The sequence below is a fragment of the Trichoderma citrinoviride genome, assembly GCF_003025115.1.
Source record: "Trichoderma citrinoviride strain TUCIM 6016 unplaced genomic scaffold BBK36scaffold_8, whole genome shotgun sequence".
NCBI classification, from domain to species: domain Eukaryota; kingdom Fungi; phylum Ascomycota; class Sordariomycetes; order Hypocreales; family Hypocreaceae; genus Trichoderma; species Trichoderma citrinoviride.
In genome coordinates this window covers 1,216,938-1,237,598 of record NW_020194716.1, presented here as the reverse complement: position 1 = coordinate 1,237,598, position 20,661 = coordinate 1,216,938, and the positions used below count along the sequence as shown (strand labels likewise).

The 20,661-nt window shown below is 54.1% G+C and overlaps 8 protein-coding genes across 8 annotated transcripts; 5 read left to right on the top strand and 3 right to left on the bottom strand.

Moving 5' to 3' along the window:
• Positions 1-63: 63 nt before the first annotated feature.
• BBK36DRAFT_1135579 (Aspartate/tyrosine/aromatic aminotransferase) lies at positions 64-1,361 on the bottom strand (the record flags this gene model as incomplete). Its single annotated transcript, XM_024892693.1, is given in 5 exon segments — positions 64-88; positions 189-209; positions 220-226; positions 240-949; positions 1,032-1,361. Coding segments are annotated over 3 exon segments (1,046 nt in total), but the record flags the coding sequence as incomplete, so codon positions are not given.
• A 1,729-nt stretch (positions 1,362-3,090) lies between these two features.
• BBK36DRAFT_1120987 (hypothetical protein) lies at positions 3,091-6,576 on the top strand (the record flags this gene model as incomplete). Its single annotated transcript, XM_024890766.1, has 5 exons — positions 3,091-3,248; positions 3,334-3,446; positions 3,551-3,696; positions 3,739-3,841; positions 3,899-6,576. The coding sequence occupies 5 exons, from the start codon at positions 3,091-3,093 to the stop codon at positions 6,574-6,576; spliced, it is 3,198 nt and encodes a 1,065-aa protein (XP_024749222.1).
• A 374-nt stretch (positions 6,577-6,950) lies between these two features.
• Positions 6,951-7,868, bottom strand: BBK36DRAFT_1169588 (hypothetical protein; the record flags this gene model as incomplete). The annotated part of the gene is made up of 1 exon (XM_024895339.1): positions 6,951-7,868. One exon carries the CDS (start codon positions 7,866-7,868, stop codon positions 6,951-6,953), a length of 918 nt encoding a protein of 305 aa, XP_024749221.1.
• A 388-nt stretch (positions 7,869-8,256) lies between these two features.
• BBK36DRAFT_1120035 (GTP-binding protein) lies at positions 8,257-10,500 on the top strand (the record flags this gene model as incomplete). Its single annotated transcript, XM_024890648.1, has 3 exons — positions 8,257-8,354; positions 8,431-9,154; positions 9,529-10,500. 3 exons carry the CDS (start codon positions 8,257-8,259, stop codon positions 10,498-10,500), a joined length of 1,794 nt encoding a protein of 597 aa, XP_024749220.1.
• Positions 10,501-12,630: 2,130 nt separating this feature from the next.
• On the top strand, positions 12,631-13,806 carry BBK36DRAFT_1121031 (hypothetical protein; the record flags this gene model as incomplete). The annotated part of the gene is made up of 2 exons (XM_024890776.1): positions 12,631-12,859; positions 13,022-13,806. The coding sequence occupies 2 exons, from the start codon at positions 12,631-12,633 to the stop codon at positions 13,804-13,806; spliced, it is 1,014 nt and encodes a 337-aa protein (XP_024749219.1).
• A 1,178-nt stretch (positions 13,807-14,984) lies between these two features.
• Positions 14,985-16,408, top strand: BBK36DRAFT_164251 (hypothetical protein; the record flags this gene model as incomplete). Its single annotated transcript, XM_024897754.1, has 1 exon — positions 14,985-16,408. The coding sequence occupies one exon, from the start codon at positions 14,985-14,987 to the stop codon at positions 16,395-16,397; it is 1,413 nt and encodes a 470-aa protein (XP_024749218.1). The 3' UTR covers positions 16,398-16,408.
• Positions 16,409-17,158: 750 nt separating this feature from the next.
• On the top strand, positions 17,159-17,804 carry BBK36DRAFT_1169585 (hypothetical protein; the record flags this gene model as incomplete). Its single annotated transcript, XM_024895338.1, has 2 exons — positions 17,159-17,312; positions 17,380-17,804. 2 exons carry the CDS (start codon positions 17,159-17,161, stop codon positions 17,802-17,804), a joined length of 579 nt encoding a protein of 192 aa, XP_024749217.1.
• A 184-nt stretch (positions 17,805-17,988) lies between these two features.
• Positions 17,989-18,990, bottom strand: BBK36DRAFT_1120951 (NAD(P)-binding protein; the record flags this gene model as incomplete). Its single annotated transcript, XM_024890762.1, has 3 exons — positions 17,989-18,286; positions 18,355-18,748; positions 18,807-18,990. The coding sequence occupies 3 exons, from the start codon at positions 18,988-18,990 to the stop codon at positions 17,989-17,991; spliced, it is 876 nt and encodes a 291-aa protein (XP_024749216.1).
• Between the last annotated feature and the right edge of the window lie 1,671 nt (positions 18,991-20,661).

Here is a 20,661-nt window from a genome sequence, read left to right as displayed (position 1 = left end):
TTGGCAGCCCATCGGGGACAAATTTCGATCATCGGAGTTAGCTAAGGTAATCCACGCCCCATGCACGCCATGTTACAAAAATAAAACACTGTTCCGACAGCACGGCGTGGCTGAGCGCTGATTCCATGCATGCCTTATTGCCGGACGGGGTCTATGTAACCAGCAGCTCCTGGTACAAGTGACAAATCCAGCGCCTCTTCGTCGTCCTCTGCCTTCAATATTGGCTCGCTCACAGCTTAAACCTCTGCCGCACATACTCACCGAGCTTCCGCAGCGCCTCGTTGAGCACGGCGGATGATCCCACATAGCCGACTCTGACATATCCCGCAAAGTCGACGCCCCGTCCGAAGCAGTGCGACCCGGGCACGAAGAAGACTTTGGTCTGGTCCAGCACGTCGCGGCAAAAGGCCACATCATCCACCGGCTGGCCGCTCGCATCGTGGAAGCGGATAAAGGCCGTTGTGCCCGCGCTTGGCGCCACCCACGAGCAGACCGAGGCATGCGCCTCGACAAAGGCCGCGAGCTTGGCGGCGTTGCGCTGTGCCAGCGAGATGTTGCGCCTCAGCAGTGGCCCGCGGACAGCCGGCGAGAGGGCGTAGCTCGCCACCTGGTCGTCCAGCTGGGAGACGCTTATTGCCGTGTAGTGGCGCGCCTCGGCCAGTTTCTCGATGATGGCGTCGTCGCCTGACGCAATCCAGCCCACGCGGATGCCGGCGAGCGAGTATGCTTTGGACAGAGATCCGGTCACAATGGCCTTTCCGTAGCCAAGATCTGCCACCGACGGCGGCATGTCTGCGTTGTTCTCTATGCCGTCGTGGAATAGCGGGCGATAGACCTCGTCGGAGAGGATCATGATGCCCCTGGCCTTGGCAAAGTCCACAATCTTGTAGACGACATTTCTCGGTATGGGCACCCCAGTCGGGTTGTTGGGGTTGTTTATGACAATCATCTTTCGTTTGCGGGGTTAGCGTCAAGATGTGATTACTCCCGGCAGCTGTGGAATACGGCTGGCTCGCAGTCATTACACGGACCTTGGTGTTTGCCTTGACCAGCGTCTCCAGCTCGTCCACATCAGGCACGAAACCACTCTCAGGCCTCAAGCGCCAGAGCGATACTTCTGCCCCGAGGCTCTCGGGCACAGAGAAGAGCTGCTGATACGTGGGATATACGCAGATTACGTGGTCTCCCGGTCCAACCAAGCCATAGAATACCAGAAAGTTGGCCGCTATTGCGCCCTGGGTGATGAGGACATTTTCGGCTGACAGATGCTCCCCTTCGTAGAGAGATGCGATGCGTTCCCTCAGCGTAGACGAGCCGCGGATGGCACCGTATGTGAGCACCGTGCTGGTCTGCAGCGGACTGGCCGCCTTGTCTTCGGATAGCTGCACCAGCTCGTCGATGGAGACTGATTCCGCGCATGTCTCAGCGATGTTTAAGACCCCGGCAACGGTTTCGTAAGTGTCCATCCAATCTTCAACCGCGAACCTCTCGAACCGGACCATCTTGGGCTGGAGTCAGGTCTTGCAGGACGGTGTAGGGCTTCCGGAGACGATTTATGTTTCTTCTACTTTATGCTCGTCTGGTTCATGTGTCGACGGAACCTCAACAAGAAGTAGGTAGGGATTGACCTTTTCTTATCAACAATCTGCGTCTAGACGAGCTGTTCGTTTGTGTCAAGCCCCGTGTGGGGAATCGTGGTAGTATCTGGGGGCTAGGGCGGCTGTTGGAGAAGTCAGGGCGCGCCTTGGGCTGGCCGATCATGAACATCGATTGGTTCAGTCTGCATGTCCGCGATCTACTATCCAGGTACTATCGCAGTAAAAGGGAAACCTTCAATAGATTGACTTTCAACGTGCATGTACAAGTACCTGTAGGTACTCGTAGCCTGGTGCTGATGCTAGCCCAGTTGAAGGCGTCTCGCAACATACAGTACGATGCCACTCCTCGTAACGCTTAACCTGGAGCTACACATGATGACATCGCGCACTCAACAACAAGGAAATTGCCTATTTAAGCTGCCAGTTATTGCTGTTTCTCGCTCTGTGTCATCTCATATTCGTCGCATTATGTCTTATACCATATCACACTTCGAAACTTGGTCAATTCATTCATCTGCCATACCCAACCGTTGGTCCGGCATGGACGTTGTACTGTTGTAAGAGCATCCGCCGGGCGGGGAAAAGCCAAGCAAAGCCTCTTGGGAAAATTTACATCTATATCATCCATGGGTTCTTTTCGTCACACAAATCTCTATAAGGATTCGGGGTCGTTCTTCTGCCAATTGAGGACGACACCTGGATGAGGCAGTATTCGCTGTTCAAACTGGAGTTGCCTTCTCCCAAGCTGTCTGACCCCGACCCTAAATACGCCTCCTCGCGTATCGTTATGCCACCTGAGCTCACTCCACTCCTTATCGTACCTTATTTCATCGTCTACTATGCTCGTGACTGATATCAACAAGAAAGAGCTGGAAACCAGAATCACATCCGCCTTTATCACTTGAGATGTCACATTATTACTTCCCCAGACCAGGATGGAGACAATGGACACCGTTTCCCACATGCATCTTCCCCCCACTGGGGAAATGCTAGCCGCTAGCGGAGCACAACTGCCCATTCTCCTCGTCCATCGTGGCCTGAGAATCATGTCACTGCAAGTAGGTACCTTAGGTACGCGTAAAAGGAGGACAGCTTCTGTCTCTGCGGTACAAGCAAGGTACGGCCGCCATGCGGCATCTGTACCAACCATCGCATACCGATCGTCACCACGTGTCGGGTAACGCGCGCTGGTCTAGCAAGTCGAGAGCTGAGAAGCGGCCGTACCAATCAGACAGCAAGGCGGGGTTGGGGATTCAAGTCGTTAGCTCCAGTTGCCTGGCAGACCAAGACCAGAAGGCGGAACTTCGATGACGAGCATTGTTCCAGGTCGGCGCGGTGCCTGGCAGCGGTACGTACCCTAGGACCGGACCTTACCTTACCTCAAGCTCTGAGCCGTCACCTTGAACTGTCACCTCACTTCTTCCCATCTTCCTCTTCCCTCAACTCTCGCAACCTCAGCCCTGGGACTCCGCCTTCCGCGACGCTCATCGCCATGGCGCCTCTCAGCTGCCGCGGCCTGCTTGTCGGCATTTTCGCGGTGATGCCGTCGCTGGCCGCCGCGTATGCCAACGCCAGCTCCAGCTACAACGTCGATGCTCTGCGGGCGCAGTTCGCGCTTATGGACGACCGCCCCAAGGACTGTCCGCCATGGTAAGACACGAAGCGATGCATCGCATGCCGGTCTATCACGGCCAGTACAATGACATCGCCGCTGACCTGAATGTGCAATGACTAGCTTCAACTGCCTCCTGCCCGCCCACACCTGCGCCCAGTACGCTGGCTGCAACGAGTACAACGGAAAATGCGACTGTCCTGATGGGTTCGGCGGTGACGATTGTCTCGAGCCATGTACGTCCACATCGCCCACTTCATGCTACCAGACCAGCGCTTTGCATTGTCCTGATGAATCGCGCGCGCAAGGCTTGCTAACCTGCGATTTCTCTCTTCTTTAGTGTGCGGCTCTCTTGGCCGAGGCAAGGATCGGCCGATGCGCTCAGGCTCAAGCTGTGAATGCGACGAGGGCTGGACCGGTATCAACTGCAATGTCTGCACAACGAACCAAGCCTGCAATGCTCTGATGGAAACCGGAAGCGGCGGTGTCTGCTACCAGAACGGCGAGCTCGTCAAATACAACAATCAGGTCTGCAAAGTCACCAACAAGAAAATCACCGATCTGCTTGGAAGGCAGAAGCCGCAAGTCACATTTACCTGCAAGGAGGAGGATGCGACCTGCGATTTTCAATGTCAGTTCTACACGCCACCCCCTCTTTTGTTTTGTTTATACTGACTGCTCCTTGTAGTCTGGGTCGACGAGATTGAGTCCTTTTACTGCCACTTGTCGGATTGCACGTCTGGTGCCCAGTACTCCAGCGAAAAGAACACCACTGCGTACAAATGCGACAAAATCAGCTGCAGCTGCATCCCCGGCCGCATGATGTGTGGCAAAGATGGCTCGCTCGACCTTACGGACTTCTTGGACCAAGCCATCAAAGGCCCCGGCCGATTTGAATGCTCTCAAAAGGGCGGCGGTGCCCATGACTGTGCTTTCAAGGAGCCTGAGATGGACAACCTCATTGTCAGCTTGATCGGAGACTCCAGCATTCTCTTGGACTGCCAAGCAGGGGAATGTTTGTACGAGACTGAAGTGCCAGGCTACCACCGCCCCGTCAAGCAAATCAACACTCCCCTCATTGCCGGTGTAATTGGCGGCTGTGCACTATTCCTCGCTGCCGTCATCGTTGGGACGTGGTATCTATCCCGCCGCAGATTGCATTATGGAGCAATTCGCCTCGAGGATTCCGACGACGAGAGCACCAAGCTCATGGTCGATCACAAGCCGGCTGCCCTCTACTTTCAAAACGTTGCGTATACCCTCAATGGCAAGCAGATTCTGTCTGGCATCCAAGGTATCTGCCAACCGGGAGAAGTCACTGCTATCATGGGCTCCTCGGGCGCTGGAAAGACGACGTTCTTGGATATCCTTGCCCGAAAGAACAAGCGCGGCCATGTCAGCGGAGATTTCTATGTCAATGGCGAAAAGGTCAATGACACCGAGTATAAGAACGTGGTTGGATTTGTCGACCAAGAAGACACCATGCTGCCTACGCTTACTGTTCACGAGACGATTCTCAACAGCGCCCTCCTGAGACTTCCCCGCGACATGGGCCGCGCCGCCAAGGAACAGAGAGTCACCGAGGTCGAGAAAGAGCTGGGCATCTACCACATTCGAGACTCCCTCATCGGCTCCGAAGAAGGAAACGGCCGTGGAATTTCCGGCGGAGAGAAGCGACGAGTTGGAATTGCCTGTGAGCTCGTCACCAGTCCCTCTATCCTCTTCCTCGACGAACCGACCAGTGGACTGGACGCCTATAATGCCTACAATGTGGTCGAATGCCTCGTCACCATGGCCAAGAACTACAAGCGAACCGTCATCTTCACCATCCACCAACCTCGTTCCAACATTGTGGCTCTCTTCGACAGGCTCATCTTGTTGGCCCAGGGTAAACTGGTGTACTCCGGACTCTTTTCCCAGTGCCAGCCATATTTCGATGACATTGGCTACGAGTGTCCCCCGGGCTTCAACATTGCCGACTACCTCGTGGACCTCACTATGCATGCGAGCAGCACCCAGAGTTTGGACGACGGAGGCCTTGTTCCCGACGCTGGAAGTATTGGTCCGAGCAGCACGCGAGCTGTAAAGTCTGTTGCGAGCGCCTCTCTTGCCAGCGCGGGTGAAGCGAGCGCCGAGCCATCCTTGCGACCCAAGAACCGCCGACGCGACTCGGTCAGACTTCGACAAGAACGGGAGCTCTTCACGCGCAGGAAGCAGACCGACACTGCTGCCTCTTCAGATGCTGGTGGTGACAATGAAGGCGGTTATCGGCTGCAGAACAACCCCACCAGCTCTCTGCCTAGCCAACAGCCCGATGACCCTCATGATCTGCCCCCTCCGGCCATGACTGGAACAGACCTTGACATTATTACACGCTCCTTCAGCAAGTCGTATATCGCCGCCTCCATCCGAGAAGACATTCAACAGGCCATCAGGGAAGCTGATGCTGCAAATGGAGCCAACTCGAACGGATATGCTCCCAACGGACCAAACATTTATACCAGCGCTGTTGGAAAGGGATACGTCCGAGTTGGATATCTGCGCCAGTTCATCATCATCTCTGGACGGACCTGGAAGAACCTGTACCGAAACCCAATGCTTATGCTCACTCACTACGCCATTGCCATTATCCTGGCAGTGTTCTCTGGATACCTGTTCTATGGCCTTACCGATGATATCCCTGGATTCCAGAACCGACTCGGATTGTTCTTCTTCCTTCTGGCTCTCTTTGGCTTCAGCACTCTTACGAGTCTCAACGTGTTTGCCAGCGAGCGCCTTCTCTTCACTCGTGAAAGAGCCAACGGCTACTATTCTCCCGCCACCTACTTCGCTGCCAAGGTGTTGTTCGACATTATTCCCTTGAGAATCATCCCGCCGATCCTCATGGGGTCCATCATCTATCCGATGACAGGCTTGGTGCCGGATGCAGCACACTTCTTCAAGTTCATGCTCGTCCTGGTCCTGTTCAACTTGGCGGCGGCAGCCATCTGCTTGTTCATCGGCATCGTTTGCAAAGACCCCGGAGTGGCCAACTTGATCGGCAGCTTGGTCATGCTGTTCAGTCTCCTCTTCGCCGGTTTCCTCCTCAACCACGACGCCACGCCAAAGGGTGCTCTGTGGCTTCAAACACTGTCCATCTTCCACTACGGCTTCGAGTCACTCATTGTCAACGAAGTTTTAGAACTCACTCTGGTAGACAAGAAGTACGGACTCGATATCACCGTCCCCGGAGCGGCTATTCTCAGCTCCTTTGGATTTCAGAATGCCGCCCTCTGGTCAGACATTAGGAACCTGGGCATCTTCGCGGCCGCCTTCATCGTCCTCGCCTATGCCGCGATGCACATCTTGCTTGTCGAGAAGCGATAGATTAGCAACTTAGAGTCTATCCAAAACACCAAGAACCGATTTTCTTTGCAGGTTCGGCATGTACATACCTGCTTTTACTTGTATTAGGCGAACCGCCGCGGGCATTTACACGATTGGCGTTGATGGAGCACGATTTGACCCTTTGAACTGTATTTCCCTGATTTCTTGGCTACTGATTCTTTGAGCATTAGTTGTAGTCATCCGGTTAAGGTGGGCATAATAAACACATGGTTGCCTCCCACTGTATAAGTTCTTGAGACCATTCTCTGGCTTGAAATCGTGAAGCGTGACTCTGAATTGTCCAACAATTGGTACTGATATAATACAAGTGGTTACAGGTGCTTGAAATTCTACATTGTGCAAACCCCAAACCCTTACTCCATTTTGCCTCCCGTAAACTCCTCCGCAATCCGCTTTTGCCGCTTAACAGAGTGATCATACTCTGACTCGTAGTAGTCCATGAGCTTGGTCGACTTTCCAGTGGTAGTTTCCAGCATGTTCGCGATGGAAGGAGGCCTGCCGTAGACACCCCAGGCGTTCTCCGTCGTGCCGTACAGCTGGAAGGACTGGCTCTGTTTCCTAAAGTAGCCCTCGCTGAAGATCTCGTCGATCTCGGCCTTGAGCTCGCTTTCATGGACGATGAAGTTGGAGGCGTTGATGTACAGCTCCATGAGGGCGTCCCGTCGGGCCTCGTACTTGGCTGTTTCCTTGGCCTGAACCTTGGCTCGGCTGCGCTGGGCGCGGACGAAGCGGTCCGGATCGGGGTATACTTTTGTGTCGAGGATGGCGTCGAGGACAGTGCTCCGGGTGAGGCGGTCGTCTTCTCGCTCCGGGGCGGCGGCAGCCTCGTTGTTCTCTCTGAATTTACGGCTGACGCGGGCGTTTCTGGCGGCGTCGCTCTTCTCGCGGCGCCTGTAGAGGGCCTTGAGACCCAGTTCCAGGTTGGCCCTTCGGGTCTCTGCCATCTGGCGCTTCCATCTCTGGGACTCGTTGGACGGCTCGCGCTCGTGCGGGGATCTGGGCGCCGTCTGCTGGATGTACTCGGGCCTGACCTTGCGGTCGCCCTCGGCCCGGGGGAAGACCTGTCGCGGGACCGGCAGCGAGCCTCTTACCCGCGGCGGCTTGGCTTCGTCGGTCTGGGACTGGGGAGGCGAGGGGAGGCGGATGTAGGAGGGGGACTGAGGCGGGACGGCGTTGGAGAGGATGGCGGGGGTGGTTGAGAAGGATCGCGAGGCGGAGGCCAATTGGCGCGCTGCTGGCCGGAGGCAGCTGCTCGCCGAAGCGATCGACATTCTGGCTGGAGGAAGAATTCTGGGGGATCCGGCAGCTGTTGTGTTGCTGCTCGTCCGCTGAGCTTCAACGACTTTCTCGTGTGATGTCGGCTTACAGAAAACGAAAATTGCCAAAGCCGCAGAGGTGCCCCGGATTAACGCCCTCCGATGTTCCGCTCGGACCCCTGTTCTTCTAGCTTATGTAAAAGGAAATGAAGACCATCCACCGCCTGCAGAAAAAAAAGCTGTGGGCTAGTGGGGTCCCGTCCTCTCCCAAGAGAAAAAAAAAAAAAAAAGTTCCGTGATAAGAAGCAACAGCCCCAAAACTTCTTTTCCTCTGCTTTTTTCCCCTTTACTTCTTCCCAAGATCTTTGTGTGCTTGCCCACCAGCAGGCTCCAAAACTTCACCATGGGTACTGGGAAGAAGGAAGCGGCCCGGCGTACGCGCCAGGGCAAGACTGGCGATGGCTTGGGCAATGTCCGTACCAAGGGCGAGAACTTTTATCGGTATGTGCTGCCTGGTGCTCGCCACGAAGAGGCGTTTCTCGCTTGGAAGGACCCTGCTAATGAATATGGGTTGAAGCGATGCGAAAAAGGTCAAGCTCCTCAACATGTACAAGGACGGCAAGGCCCAGAGAGACGCGGACGGGAAGATCACAAAGGCTGCCAGCTACCAGTCCAGGGATATTCCCAATGCCCGGATCGAGCCGAACCGCAAGTGGTTCACCAACACCCGTGTCGTCTCTCAGGACACCCTGACGGCCTTCCGTGAGGCCATGGCTGAAAAGGCCAAGGACCCTTACCAAGTCCTCCTCAAGTCCAACAAGCTCCCCATGAGCCTGATCCATGACGGAGGCAAGGACACCACCAATGGCATCAAGCAGCACAAGGCCAAGATGACTATTGAGACGTCGCCATTTGCCGGTGTCTTTGGGCCCAAGGCTCAGCGCAAGCGTGTCAAGCTCGGTGTCAGCACCGTCGCTGATCTTGCCGACGACACCGAGAAGAGCATGGATACCTACGAGGAGCGGATGGAGCAGAACAAGCTGCTGAGTGGAAACTCTGGCGAGGCTGATGCCCTTACCATGGCCATTGAGCCTGTGTTCGACAAGGGCCAGAGCAAGCGTATCTGGAACGAGCTGTACAAGGTCATCGACTCTTCCGATGTGGTCATTCACGTGCTTGATGCCCGAGACCCCGTTGGAACTCGCTGCAGGAGTGTCGAAAAGTACCTCAAGGAGGAGGCGCCTCACAAGCACTTGATCTTTGTGCTCAACAAGTGCGATCTGGTACCTACCAGCGTTGCTGTAAGTTACCTGTTCTTTTTCAAAGTCTTCCCCTCGATCTCTTCCCCTCCCCATACTTGGCCTCGGGCCCCCAATGAATCCTGTCAGGACACCTTACATACTCTCCGTGGAGGACCGTCTGTTACAACATTGGGAGATCAATTGCTATCTCGACTGTCTGCAGCTTCGGCTGCAGGCTGATGTGGTGCCGTTTTGGTTACCCATCAAGAGACGGCTGTGCGTCTGATGAGTTGAAGCCTTCCCTCGCCCTCGCTGGCATCCAAAGGAGCTTCTTAGTGATGACACACACATTTCATCGTTGACTGTTTGCCTCTTTTTTCTTTTTCTTTTCTAATGAATCCATCTTGGGACATTTTTCTGACATAAAAAAAAAGGCTGCGTGGGTACGACATCTTTCCAAGGAACACCCCACACTTGCGTTCCATGCGAGCATCAACAACTCTTTCGGCAAAGGATCTTTGATTCAACTGCTGCGTCAATTCTCCGCTCTCCACACGGATAGAAAGCAAATCTCCGTCGGCTTAATCGGCGGTCCCAATACCGGAAAGTCTTCCATCATCAACACTCTCTCCAAGAAGAAGGTGTGTACCGTCGCGCCCATTCCTGGAGAGACCAAGGTGTGGCAGTATGTCAGTCTCATGAAGCGCATCTACCTCATTGACTGCCCTGGTATTGTGCCGCCCTCAAGCACTGACACACCGACGGATCTCGTCCTACGAGGCGTCGTGCGAGTCGAGAAGGTGGAGCATCCTGAGCAGTACATTGACGCCCTCCTGAGCCGTGTCAAGCAGCACCACATGGAGAAGACATATGACGTCAAGGGATGGAAGAACGCAACGGAACTTCTCGAGCTCCTTGCTCGCAAGGGCGGTCGTCTCCTCCGCGGAGGAGAGCCTGACATGGACGGCGTGGCAAAGATGATGCTCAATGACTTCATGAGAGGGAAGATCCCATGGTATACTCCCCCCCCTAAGTCGACCGATGAGGGCGAGGAGGGAAGTGGCAACGTCAACGGCCGCGGAGGCAGGCTTGGTGAGATGCCTCGGAAGCGACCTGCTTCTGAGACATTGGATAACGCCGCAGAAGCCGAGGTTGATGTCCCTGCAGGCAAGGCGGACGACGCTGAGTCATCTGAGAACGGCGACTTTGAGGGTTTCGCTAGCGGCACTGAAGAAGCTCTGTCCAGGAAGGCTTCCTTTGGTGCTACCAGTGGAGCGCAGAGCGACGACGAGAGCAACTCGGACGACGTCTTGAGCGTTAACGAGGCGAGCGGTGACGAGGGCGAGGCTCCCGTTGCCAAAATCTCGTCCAATGCTGGCCGGCCCAACAAGAGACAGCGACGTTGAAGAGGACGATGGGCATTGCATTTGTCTGCATCCGATGGAGCGCCATTCGTCTTTCTCCGTCCGTGTATCGTGCCTACTGCAGCTTAGCGGCGCCGTAGAGGAAGAAATGTTTCTTGGCGTCGAGGCAACATCAGCTGAGACATGCTGCTTGCTAGGATCAACGCATCTCAGAGACATCCTGCCAGTGCAGTATCCAAAGGCCCGCCATATTCGGGCTGCCAATATACCCACATGGGTTCGGCACCGGCCAGTCAGAGTCCTTCATCGCCCACCACAGACTCACGATGATAATCTGCGAGAGGTGGCGTTGAGTGGCCCTGCCATGTGGCCTTGTGGAGTCTCCAGCAGAAATACACAATTGTAGGGTATTCCACATACAGTGGTTGCCGGAGCAGGGATATGGCGATGTGTGTTCCCCCAACACGTCACTTGGAGGTGCTCGTCGCCGCTCTTGTGAGGCTGCATTCATCGCGTGTATCGTGCGCCGCGGTCCGCTCTAGGAAATCCGCCGTGTCACAAGCGCGCCCTCTCTTACAATCCGGTAATCTGCCGTGAAGGCATCGTCGAAGCTGGGGCAACCTCGCAGAAATATGCCGATCGACTACGTCAGATTATCCAGGTAGACTGGGAAGTAAGGTAGATAGACCTACACTTGGGACTACAACATCTAGTGAATCGAAATATGTCGAGTCAAAATAATACAAATCCACCAATACTGGCCACTACTTGTTTGTACGCCATCATCGTGACTGCAATCTATTTTTTGTGTCTGTCTCAACTCTTGCGTCTCATGACTCTGACGACTTCTTAACCATCCAACGCATGCATATTTGCAAGGGTATTGCTTGTTCCACCTCCTCTGTACAAGTGAAATGACTCGCACGACAGAAGACCACTGCTCAAAGCGAACCACCTATGGAGTCTGTAGCACTTCGTATTAATGGCTGATCAATCTTGATAGAGGCCACAGCAACTCAATCGCGACCAATGTTGAACGACATGCTGTCCAACTTTCCCGTCTGGGCTCGTGGGCCACATCAATACGAGCTTCTCCTCAGTCCATCCTTTGTGAGATCTGTATGTCTTGTCTTGTATGACTTTAAGACTCGTGTTGTTTTGAGCGGATTCAGTGCCGATTCAGCTTGCTGGGACAATGGCCGTTGAGTTGGGAGAAAGGGTAGTGAGCAGTCTGATGGTGCCATTGGAGCTGGGATGTTGCTTGTTTCGGTGGGAAATTCGGGTTGTTGCACCTTGTTTTTGCTCTTCAAGTTGATATTACATACATGCATGCTGAGACTTGAAGTTTGGTGACTTGTGGATACTTGACGTAGAGGAATGATGCAGCTTTGAAGAGGAGACTGGTACTTGAAGAGCCGTTATCAGAACCGGTGACAACTATGACAGGGGAGCATAGTAGTGATCCCATACGATTGCAATGGCCTACTGTAATCTGTAAGTCGAGATACCAAGAAGGATCAGGATGCTGCCTGAATAACTTCTTCTTGCTTTAATCTCTATAGTTCATCGATGCCCAGTCTCACCGGGGCTGTGATGCGTTGTCACAGAAGGAGTGAGACATTTGACGCCACCTCAAAATCTCAGGCCATTCTGGTGTTTCTCTCTCTGCCCGGGATTGGATTTGTTTCATCTGCAGTCCATCGGTGAGACTGCATGCACTTCCATAGAAATTGATACCTGCTTTTATCCCCGATGATCTTTGTTGATGACGACGTGGTGCGTTGGCGTTTTGCTCGTATTGTAGGTGAAAGTGGCGAGGTCAATTGGTGAGTTGGTGATGATCATTTCAGTCTCCTTTGGGGAGGTCCTTTGTGAAGATGTATGTGTTCGGAGAGGGTGAGGTAAGTGGCAGGGTGATGAGGTTTCAGGAGGCCTGGATGATGGGTTGGACTTGACAGGGAGCCTTTGTTGCGTATGTATATAATGGTGGCTGCTTTCCGACATTCTTTTGTCCATCTTGTCTTCTGAGGGTATCCCGTTGCTGAACATACAGTCTACGACCTCGAGCAACTGTCGCATATCTGTTTGCGAATAGTATCATTTGTCTAATCAAGAGGCTGCCCAAGCACTCTGAACATCACACAGGCACGAGCAGTTCAGCTTCCACTCGCCATGCTCTCCTCCTTCCTTGCCCTCGGCCTCGCCGTGGCCACGGCCGAAGCCGCCGTCGCGCGGGCCTCAGTATGCCAGTTACACCTATCGGCCTCGGGAGCCATCTCTGGTGCTGTCGGCGAGATTTCGTCTGGCCAGGTGCGAGCCGGCGGCGGAGTGTCCTCGACGACGTTTACTCTGCAGGGAGACCAGCTTTGGGACGACAAGGGCCGTGGATGCTGGTGGACGCGTGAGTTTCCCTTTTTCTTCTCTTTCTCATTCCTTTTGGGTTTCTTGTCTTTGGGGATGTTTCTCATATTAGAGACATGCAATGCGCTAGTAGTATGCACATTGTGTATCACTCAATGTCTTGGAATCGTGGACTCAGCGCTGACGAATGGACGTGAGACAGCGCCGGCACATGTGCTGCAGTGCGACGCGAATCAGAAGCCAGACGATGGATTCAAGGTTGGCTGCGATGGCTCCGTCTCTTACAACGGGCAGACGGAGTTTTGGGAGTGCCAGACGAGTGAAGAGGACCAGTATAATGTTTACTTGGAGGACGGGCACGGCGTCGACTGCAACAAGATTACGCTCAAGGCGGACAGCTGCCGCTCGGATTGCCCTACATCTACGTCTACGCCTACGCCTACGCCTACGCCTACGCCTACGCCTACTCCTGCTCCTCGTCCTCCAGCAAAGTCGTGCCCGGCGAATCTCGACGGTGCTTACGAGTTCCCGCATCTCATCATCCCCGTTGACAAAGCCAATCCTGACAAGGCCCCTGGGACGTCGTACTTTGGCCAAGTGTCCGACGCCGTCTCGTCCATCTTTAATTTTGACATTCCCGAGGGCGACAAAGGCAAGAAGTGCAGCCTCGTGTTTCTCTTCCCTGAGCAGAAAGACCTGGAAACTTCCTCCTTCACGTTTTCTGGTTCGGGCGCTCTGGATTTCTCATGGCTGGATGAGCCCGCGAGCGAGGGCACGACGTGGAACAACCAGCCGGATGTGAGGACGGATTTGGGGACGACGACGGTGGCACCGGGGCATGGGTATGTGATTTTCACGTTTGAGTGTCCGGCTGGGGAGGTGGTTGCTTTTGAGGTTTCGGCGGCGAATGATGGGGGAGAGACGGAGGTGAGGTGGTTCCAGGATTATAACCCGGCGCCTATTGGGTTGTATATTACCAAGTGCTAGAGGGTCTATAGAGTGTGGCTACGAAGTAAAAGGGTGACATATGGGAGGGTGTGGGTAGAGGATGTGATGTGTGGGTAATGAGATGCTTGGATGGTGGGGGTGGTGGCTCTGGATATTCCACGAGATTGGCGTGCTATTCGCCGCAAACTGAAAACAATTGCCTTCTTTTTCTTCCCTTCTTTACTTTCTGCATGAGTAGATTACTGATGTCATTGTAATAGAAGAGAAAATAGTATTAAGGCGGTTGGTGTGTGGGTGGAGATGCCGCTCGGAGAGAGAGAGGCGAGGTGAATCGTGAAGTGAAGCCGGTCCCGGAGGCGAGGCTCTCCGACGACAAGTTGTTGCGCGTCTGCACGCCTCAGCTTGCATAGAGAATGTGTCAACATTATATTCTTTGTGAAGCTCAATATGATGAGACTCTGAAAAGTTGGTAGAAGGAGTAACGAGGAGAAAGTCCTGTGGGAGGAAGTTGTCTTCGAGCTCACTTTTGCTTCAACCTCGACACTCGTCAGCAGCTGGCGCATGCACCCAAGTGGGGATTCCCTCGCCTACTCACAGCTCCTTGACCGTCACAATTCTTCCGTAAAGTCATTCAAGAGACGTACATAAAGCCCTTCTTGGCCACTTTTTTCCGTTTCCTCCTCCTCTTCTTCTTCTAGTCCTCTTCATCATCTTCTTCTGCGTCGTTGTCATTCTGTTTTCGACCACTTTCGGGTTTCGACTCAGTGACGATTTACTCAGCTCTCTACGACGACGAATGCTTCAGCTTCCAAGAAGAACCGCTTCTAAATCCAAGCTCGACCATGTTCTCGACGCCTTCCACGCCTTCGATGGAGTCGATGCACTTGACGAATGCCTTGCCTCCCAACGGCCATGTGCGGTTTATGGTATGCTCTGTTCCGAGTCTCCTGTGTCTCTGACTGGCTGGTCCCGGAATGCCTGAGCACACGTCTGACGCTTGCTAACTCTGTGCCCCCAGGACCAGACGAGCCAGTCTCTTTACCCGACAGGCTTCCAGCGGCAGTTTGGAATGGGTGCCGATGCTTCTTAGAGTATGCATGCACCATGAGCCTCTCCAGTGGCGGCGTTTGAACAGTGAAACTGACAATGTCACTGCAGATGGAGCTTCGACGCTTTCTCATACCGCACTCGATGGCCAGTCCGCCCGGTTTCCCGTCATGGGCATGCGGCCGAACCAAGGCTCTACTGGATTCATTGGACCTACCGTTACCGCTGCTGGCGCTGTTTTTGGACCTGCTCTGGGCTCGTTTGAGGGTGCGCAGTATGCCAATCCTTCTACGCCTGCTATGATGCAGATGTCGATGCCGATGCCCTCAGTACAGTCGACGCCTTCGGCGCCCCAGATGCAGTCTTTGCAGTTAATGTCGATGAATACGCCGATGAACATGAGCACAAGCATAAACCCGAACCTAAACACGGGCACGAGAGTGAACCAGAACCCGAACATGAGCATGCCTCCTCCTCCTCAACCATACCGTCCTGTTTCCGATGGCCATCAGAACGCTGCTATTAGCCTACTTATCACGAAGCAGCCCCAGAAACACGCTCTTGGCTCCGGTATCATTACCCAACCGCACAAGCAGGCCAACCAAACCGAGACCAAGGTTTTGGCTGCGCAGCACAGCTCGAAAGTCGCCAAGGGATTTCCTGTCAAGCCTCGCAGGGTAAATTGTCCTCTCCTTCGAGAAGCGATGCTTGATGCCCTCGCCCAACTCCCTGTTGAAGACGAAGCCCCCATTGAACCACAGCCTACAGCTGCCCCCGAGGCCATCATCATCGATGAGTTTCCGGCCCACGCCCCAGCTGCCATTCCAGAGGCTGTCCCGTCCGTGCCGAACCTCGAAGACACCCTCGCCGCAAGGGCCATTCCTCCCGTGATTGACCAGGAGCGGCTGGACAAGCTCCTCGTCTGTAAGCACTGGTCGTGGCACCACATGATATCCCTCTGTCAGCAGGTCGAGATTATGGCTGGGAATCGCGGCAACGACTACATTACGTGGCTGCGGCGCCTGGCGAAAAGGCGCGACTCGAGGGGATTGTGGAACGTGTATGAGATTGACGGCTTCTTGTACGAAATCGATTTCAACACGGGGGAGGCGGTGGGGATTCCGAGGAGGGAGTATATCAAGGCGGTGGACAAGGTGAGGAGAAAGTGTTGCGCTCCCGTTGTGGAGGATGTGCAGGAGGAGGTAGACGAGAAGGAGGAGAAGGAGGAGGTGGAAGAAGAGAGTGAGGAGGGGGAGGGAAGAGAAGGAGGAGAAGAGGGCGAGAATGAGGACGAAAACGAAGAGGTGAATAAAGCTGAGGAAGAGGAAGAAGAAGATGTTATGGAGGAGGATGAAGAAGTGAAAGAGCAAGCTGAAACGGACAAGCAGATTGAAATGGAAGAGCAAGACGAAGTGGAGGAAGAAGAAGAAGAAGGCGAGGTGATGGAGGAGATGGAGGTGGTGGAGGTGTCTCAGGCTCTGGTTTGGGGTACTCGCTCGTTCTTGGACCTCTTGGACGACAACGGCGATGTGCTCCCGCTGGAGGCTTGGGAACAGGAGCTCCGTGACGGCTTGTCTGTCTGAGTTGGAGGGGGGTAGAGGATGGGGAGGAGGACGGTAGAGGGGAAGGGGAGATAGGTAGGAAGAGGAATACTTGGCTTTTTCTCCTTTCCATCCTTTTTTTTTTTTTTTTTTTTTCTTTTTTGGTTTCCTTTGTTGGTTTCAGGGTTGCTCAATCAGAAGATTTTGCTCTGTCGACACTTTCGTTTGATCAACAATCCATACTTCCTTTCGACTTCGTGACAGTAGAGATTGGATGTATATTCAAGACAGTGTGCTTCCATTCTCACTCAGTAATGAGCGTACATGTTGCGCGGAGCCGTAATCGCCCAGCTGTATGGGCTCGGCTCTTTCACAGACAAATCAGCCACCGTTCTCCACATAGGTATTCAGGTATCACTTCATAATCCTGAAATTCTGTATCAAAAGCAGCAACAGAAACAGTCAAATCTCAGCCCTCATCCACGAGGTGAGGTTGCAGGAGGTGGATCGACCTGGGAGAAGTACTGGAGCAATAACGTCACAGCGCGTCTCGGGCTGGCTTTAGCGATGGCTTGGTGGGGTGAACCCCTGTGGGCGAAAACGTTTTTATTTTCCGGCCTTACATAACCATCCCGCACTTTAATTTTTCCATCTCGTCATTGCGCTCTCAGAAGTTCTTGATCCCGGTAGAGCTCCTGTGTTGCTTTAAACAATTGAAGTTGTACATACACACAACTCTCTTTCCTCAGTACACCTACCTGATTGCATTAGCAACGCGACCAGACAGACAATTGACAACAAAGATGGGCGCTTCTTCGTCAAAGGCGGCAGCTCGCGGAGCAGCTCGCAAATATCCCACCAGAACCCCCGGAGCTGTTCCCCAAGCTACCACGAGGGTCAGACCTCAGCAACCTGCGTCTCAAACTGCGTCTCGTGGCGACGGATCCAAAGATGAAGGTCAGTACCTATTCGATGCTCTCTACACACAGCGTTTACAAGCATGTGACTCACCAATTCACTCCAGCCGTCCGCGCAGATGCCATGGATCCCGACTTCACCCCCGGCGACTTCTCCCGCCGCCTCCACCAGATGGGCATCGTGCAGCCAAATCCCACGCTTTCACACTCCTCTACCGCCTCTCCCAACCTCTCGCCCGAGTCATTGGACGTCCCTCCAGGGCCGCAGTTTGCGCCTGCCAAGCGAAACACCACGCTGTCTGTGCTCGAAGCACGGCGCCACCTGGAGCAAATAGCCGCAGAGGACCTCGAGAACATGGGACGAGACGCAGGAAGACGCCGCCTGGCCGATATGAGGACCATCCTTGACGCTGTCCATATGCTGAACAATGGCTTTTCTGCTGCGGATGTCGAGAAGAGACTACGACTCGCGCCTGGACTGTTGAGCAAACTTGGACCTTCTGGTGTCTTGACGCACATTCCCGCTCAATAATCGCGCGCTATATCGACATTGCTATTGACTTTTTGAGTTTTCACCCCTATTCCTAACACCAGACATATGCAACATAGAGAAACACTCAGATTTTACACACAATAACCCCCAATCCCTCAGCATGTTCACCAGCCAATCTCGTCTGCAATCTTCCGACGATGCTGTGGCGATGAAGCTTGGACAATCACCAGGCAGAATGTCCGCCGTCAATACGAAGGTCGCTACCCGTCATGAAGCTGCTGGCATCGCTGAGGAGGAAGACGGCGGCACCGCGATACTCGTGAGGCTCGCTGAATCGCTGGAGCATGTTCTCCGTGGGCCACTGCCTCTTTCGCTCGGGGTACTCTTCGAATAGGTTGAGGAGCATCTGGGTTAGGCAGTATCCAGGCGAAAGTGTGTTGACACGAATGCCGTGCACACCCCATTCAGCGGCCAAGCTTCGACCCATCTGCATAACGCCAGCCTTGGAGGTGTTGTATAGTCTGGTACACAGAGAGAGTCAGATTTTCTGAAGCATATACGCCCGAGCCATTGGAGGCAGGAGACTTACGATGCAAACATTCCACGGTTGGCAATGGTGCCGCTCATGCTGGCAATCAAGCAGATGCTGCCGGGCGTTCCAAACCGAACCATTATCCGAGCGGCGCCTTGGGCTGTGAGGAATGCGCCCTTGATGTTGATGCGAAGCATTCTGTCAATCTGCTCGGGGGAGTACTCGAGGGCCGGGCTCTCGTAGTTGATCCCGGCAGCAACAAGGCAGCCATCCAAGCGACCTTCCTTCTCTGCGACCTTCTCAAATACTTCCTTCACCTGCGGCTCCTCGGTGACATCCACTTGGTGATATGTCAAGTGGGAGTTGAGTTCCTTCTTTGCACGCCCAGCAACGACAGCAAACTCGGACGTGGGATCCGAAGACGGATCGGGCAGGATGTCGATGCAGTGCACTGAGATGGCATTTTGTTCAGCGCGATCCAACGTCAACGGAGATGTCATGCAGCTTACCAACGGCGCCTGCTTCCATCAATGCTTCAGCCTGGACCAGGCCCAGTCCTCTTCCACCACCACTGACGACGACAACTTTGTCTTTCAGACTGAACTCGGGGAGCAAGTGAGACGGGGCGGCAGGTCTCGCAGCGCCATTGACAGGCAGCACTGGGTGAGATTGGAGAGTGGGCGAGGTATGCATGGTTCGATGAGCGGCGGCAGCTAACGGGGCGCTGGTACGGTTAGAGGTTCTGATGGCGACGCGCTGCTGTCTGGCGAACAGTCTGAGAGCGGGAGCGAAGCGAGACATTACTTTTTGCTTGGGTAGCGACAATGATGGAGAGCGAAGCTTGAAGGCTTGGTAGTATGGAACGAGGTATGCTCAATGAATGCTGAGTAGATACTCCGACGTTTGATGAGCTAGCTATCTGGAGCGAGGTGGATGGAATGGAAGTGAACGATCAGCTACTGAGAGGGTGCGGACGTGACTTTGGTTTTAAATTCTACGAGGACCGCCATAGCTCAACACAGCTGAAGCAGCTGCGGGGAAGGCTTGGTGGCGTGAGGGAACGGAGGCACTACTACGGCAAACTCACGATACACACAAGCAGCATCGCGATGGCGGAAGCATTGAGTGTGGCAAGCCGCAGGTCATCACGAGGGCATCGAAGCAGACTGGGGACGGGCGGGGAAGGGAGTGAACAATTGGCTTTGGGAAAGGTGTGGTTGCAGGGCAGGAGAATCGAATGAAGGATCGAAGCCAGACGACGGCCGAGACGGGCACCAGGATGCGACATGATGTGAGAACAGAGCTTAGCCTCTACCAGAGCTCGGGAACTTGGACCGGGGAGCTTCTCTGTCTCTGGAAAGGTGGTGTGGCAGTGAAGAGGAGGGGATATGGCAAGCCGCGGGGCAGAAGTCAATATTGGAGAGTCTCCGTCTTTTCCAAGGTTGGGCATGCGAGCTTACAAGATTGGAATTCATCCGGGTACGGAGTACCAAAAGATGGGTTCATTTTTTTGGAGAAGCCATCGCGTGTTGTCACGGGCAGGTCGAGCTTGTAAGTGCCACGCTGAGCTTCGGATTACCAGCGACGGTTAGCCGGCTTTCGAAATGGCCCCTGGCGTTTCGTTTCCGGGTGGCATTTTGTGGAGGAGTTCAGCCACTAGCCGCCGGTAGAAGCCTCCTCTGCAATCCCCCACGGAGGAGTAAGCCGAAGGTCTAAGGATGTTGATGAAAGGGATTTCCTTTGCGGTGCCTGCTTTGCTGTACCAAACGATGGATGCGGACGGGAGGGCAAGGAGAGGCTGGATGGCCATATCGAGATTGATAGGCAACGAATAAACAATTGGTGGTCAAACATGATGCCATGACTTTGGAATAGGATGCATTGAGCTACCATGGCGGGCAAAGATCGACTGGAGATGACATGCAGACTCGGGAGTCAATTGCAACTTTGAGTATTCACGGCATTCTATTGGGTGGACGCGCATTCACCTACTCTGCGTCTATTTGGAGTACAGTCAAGGGAAAGCCTACTTGTGCATACCTAAGGTACACATGGATGGACTCTGTTGACGTTCAACCGGGAGGCAGCGCAAGGCACTTCGTGATCGGAAGCCTCATTCATTCATCCGTAACACGGCAGCATCGGGCATGGGGCATTACTGTATAGCCAGACCCGGGGTGCGATGTCTGGACCTCGGTAGAGAAGAAGGAGTGTTGCGGCGTCTTCCAGTGAAGCATTTGTGGTATGTAGAAGAATTGAAGTGAAGAAGCGAGAGTCTGGATGGATGGATCGATGGAGCTGGCGCTGAGATGGGTTACCCGAATAGGCAATGCGGAGCTGCTTGACATTCCTTGAGCTTTGATG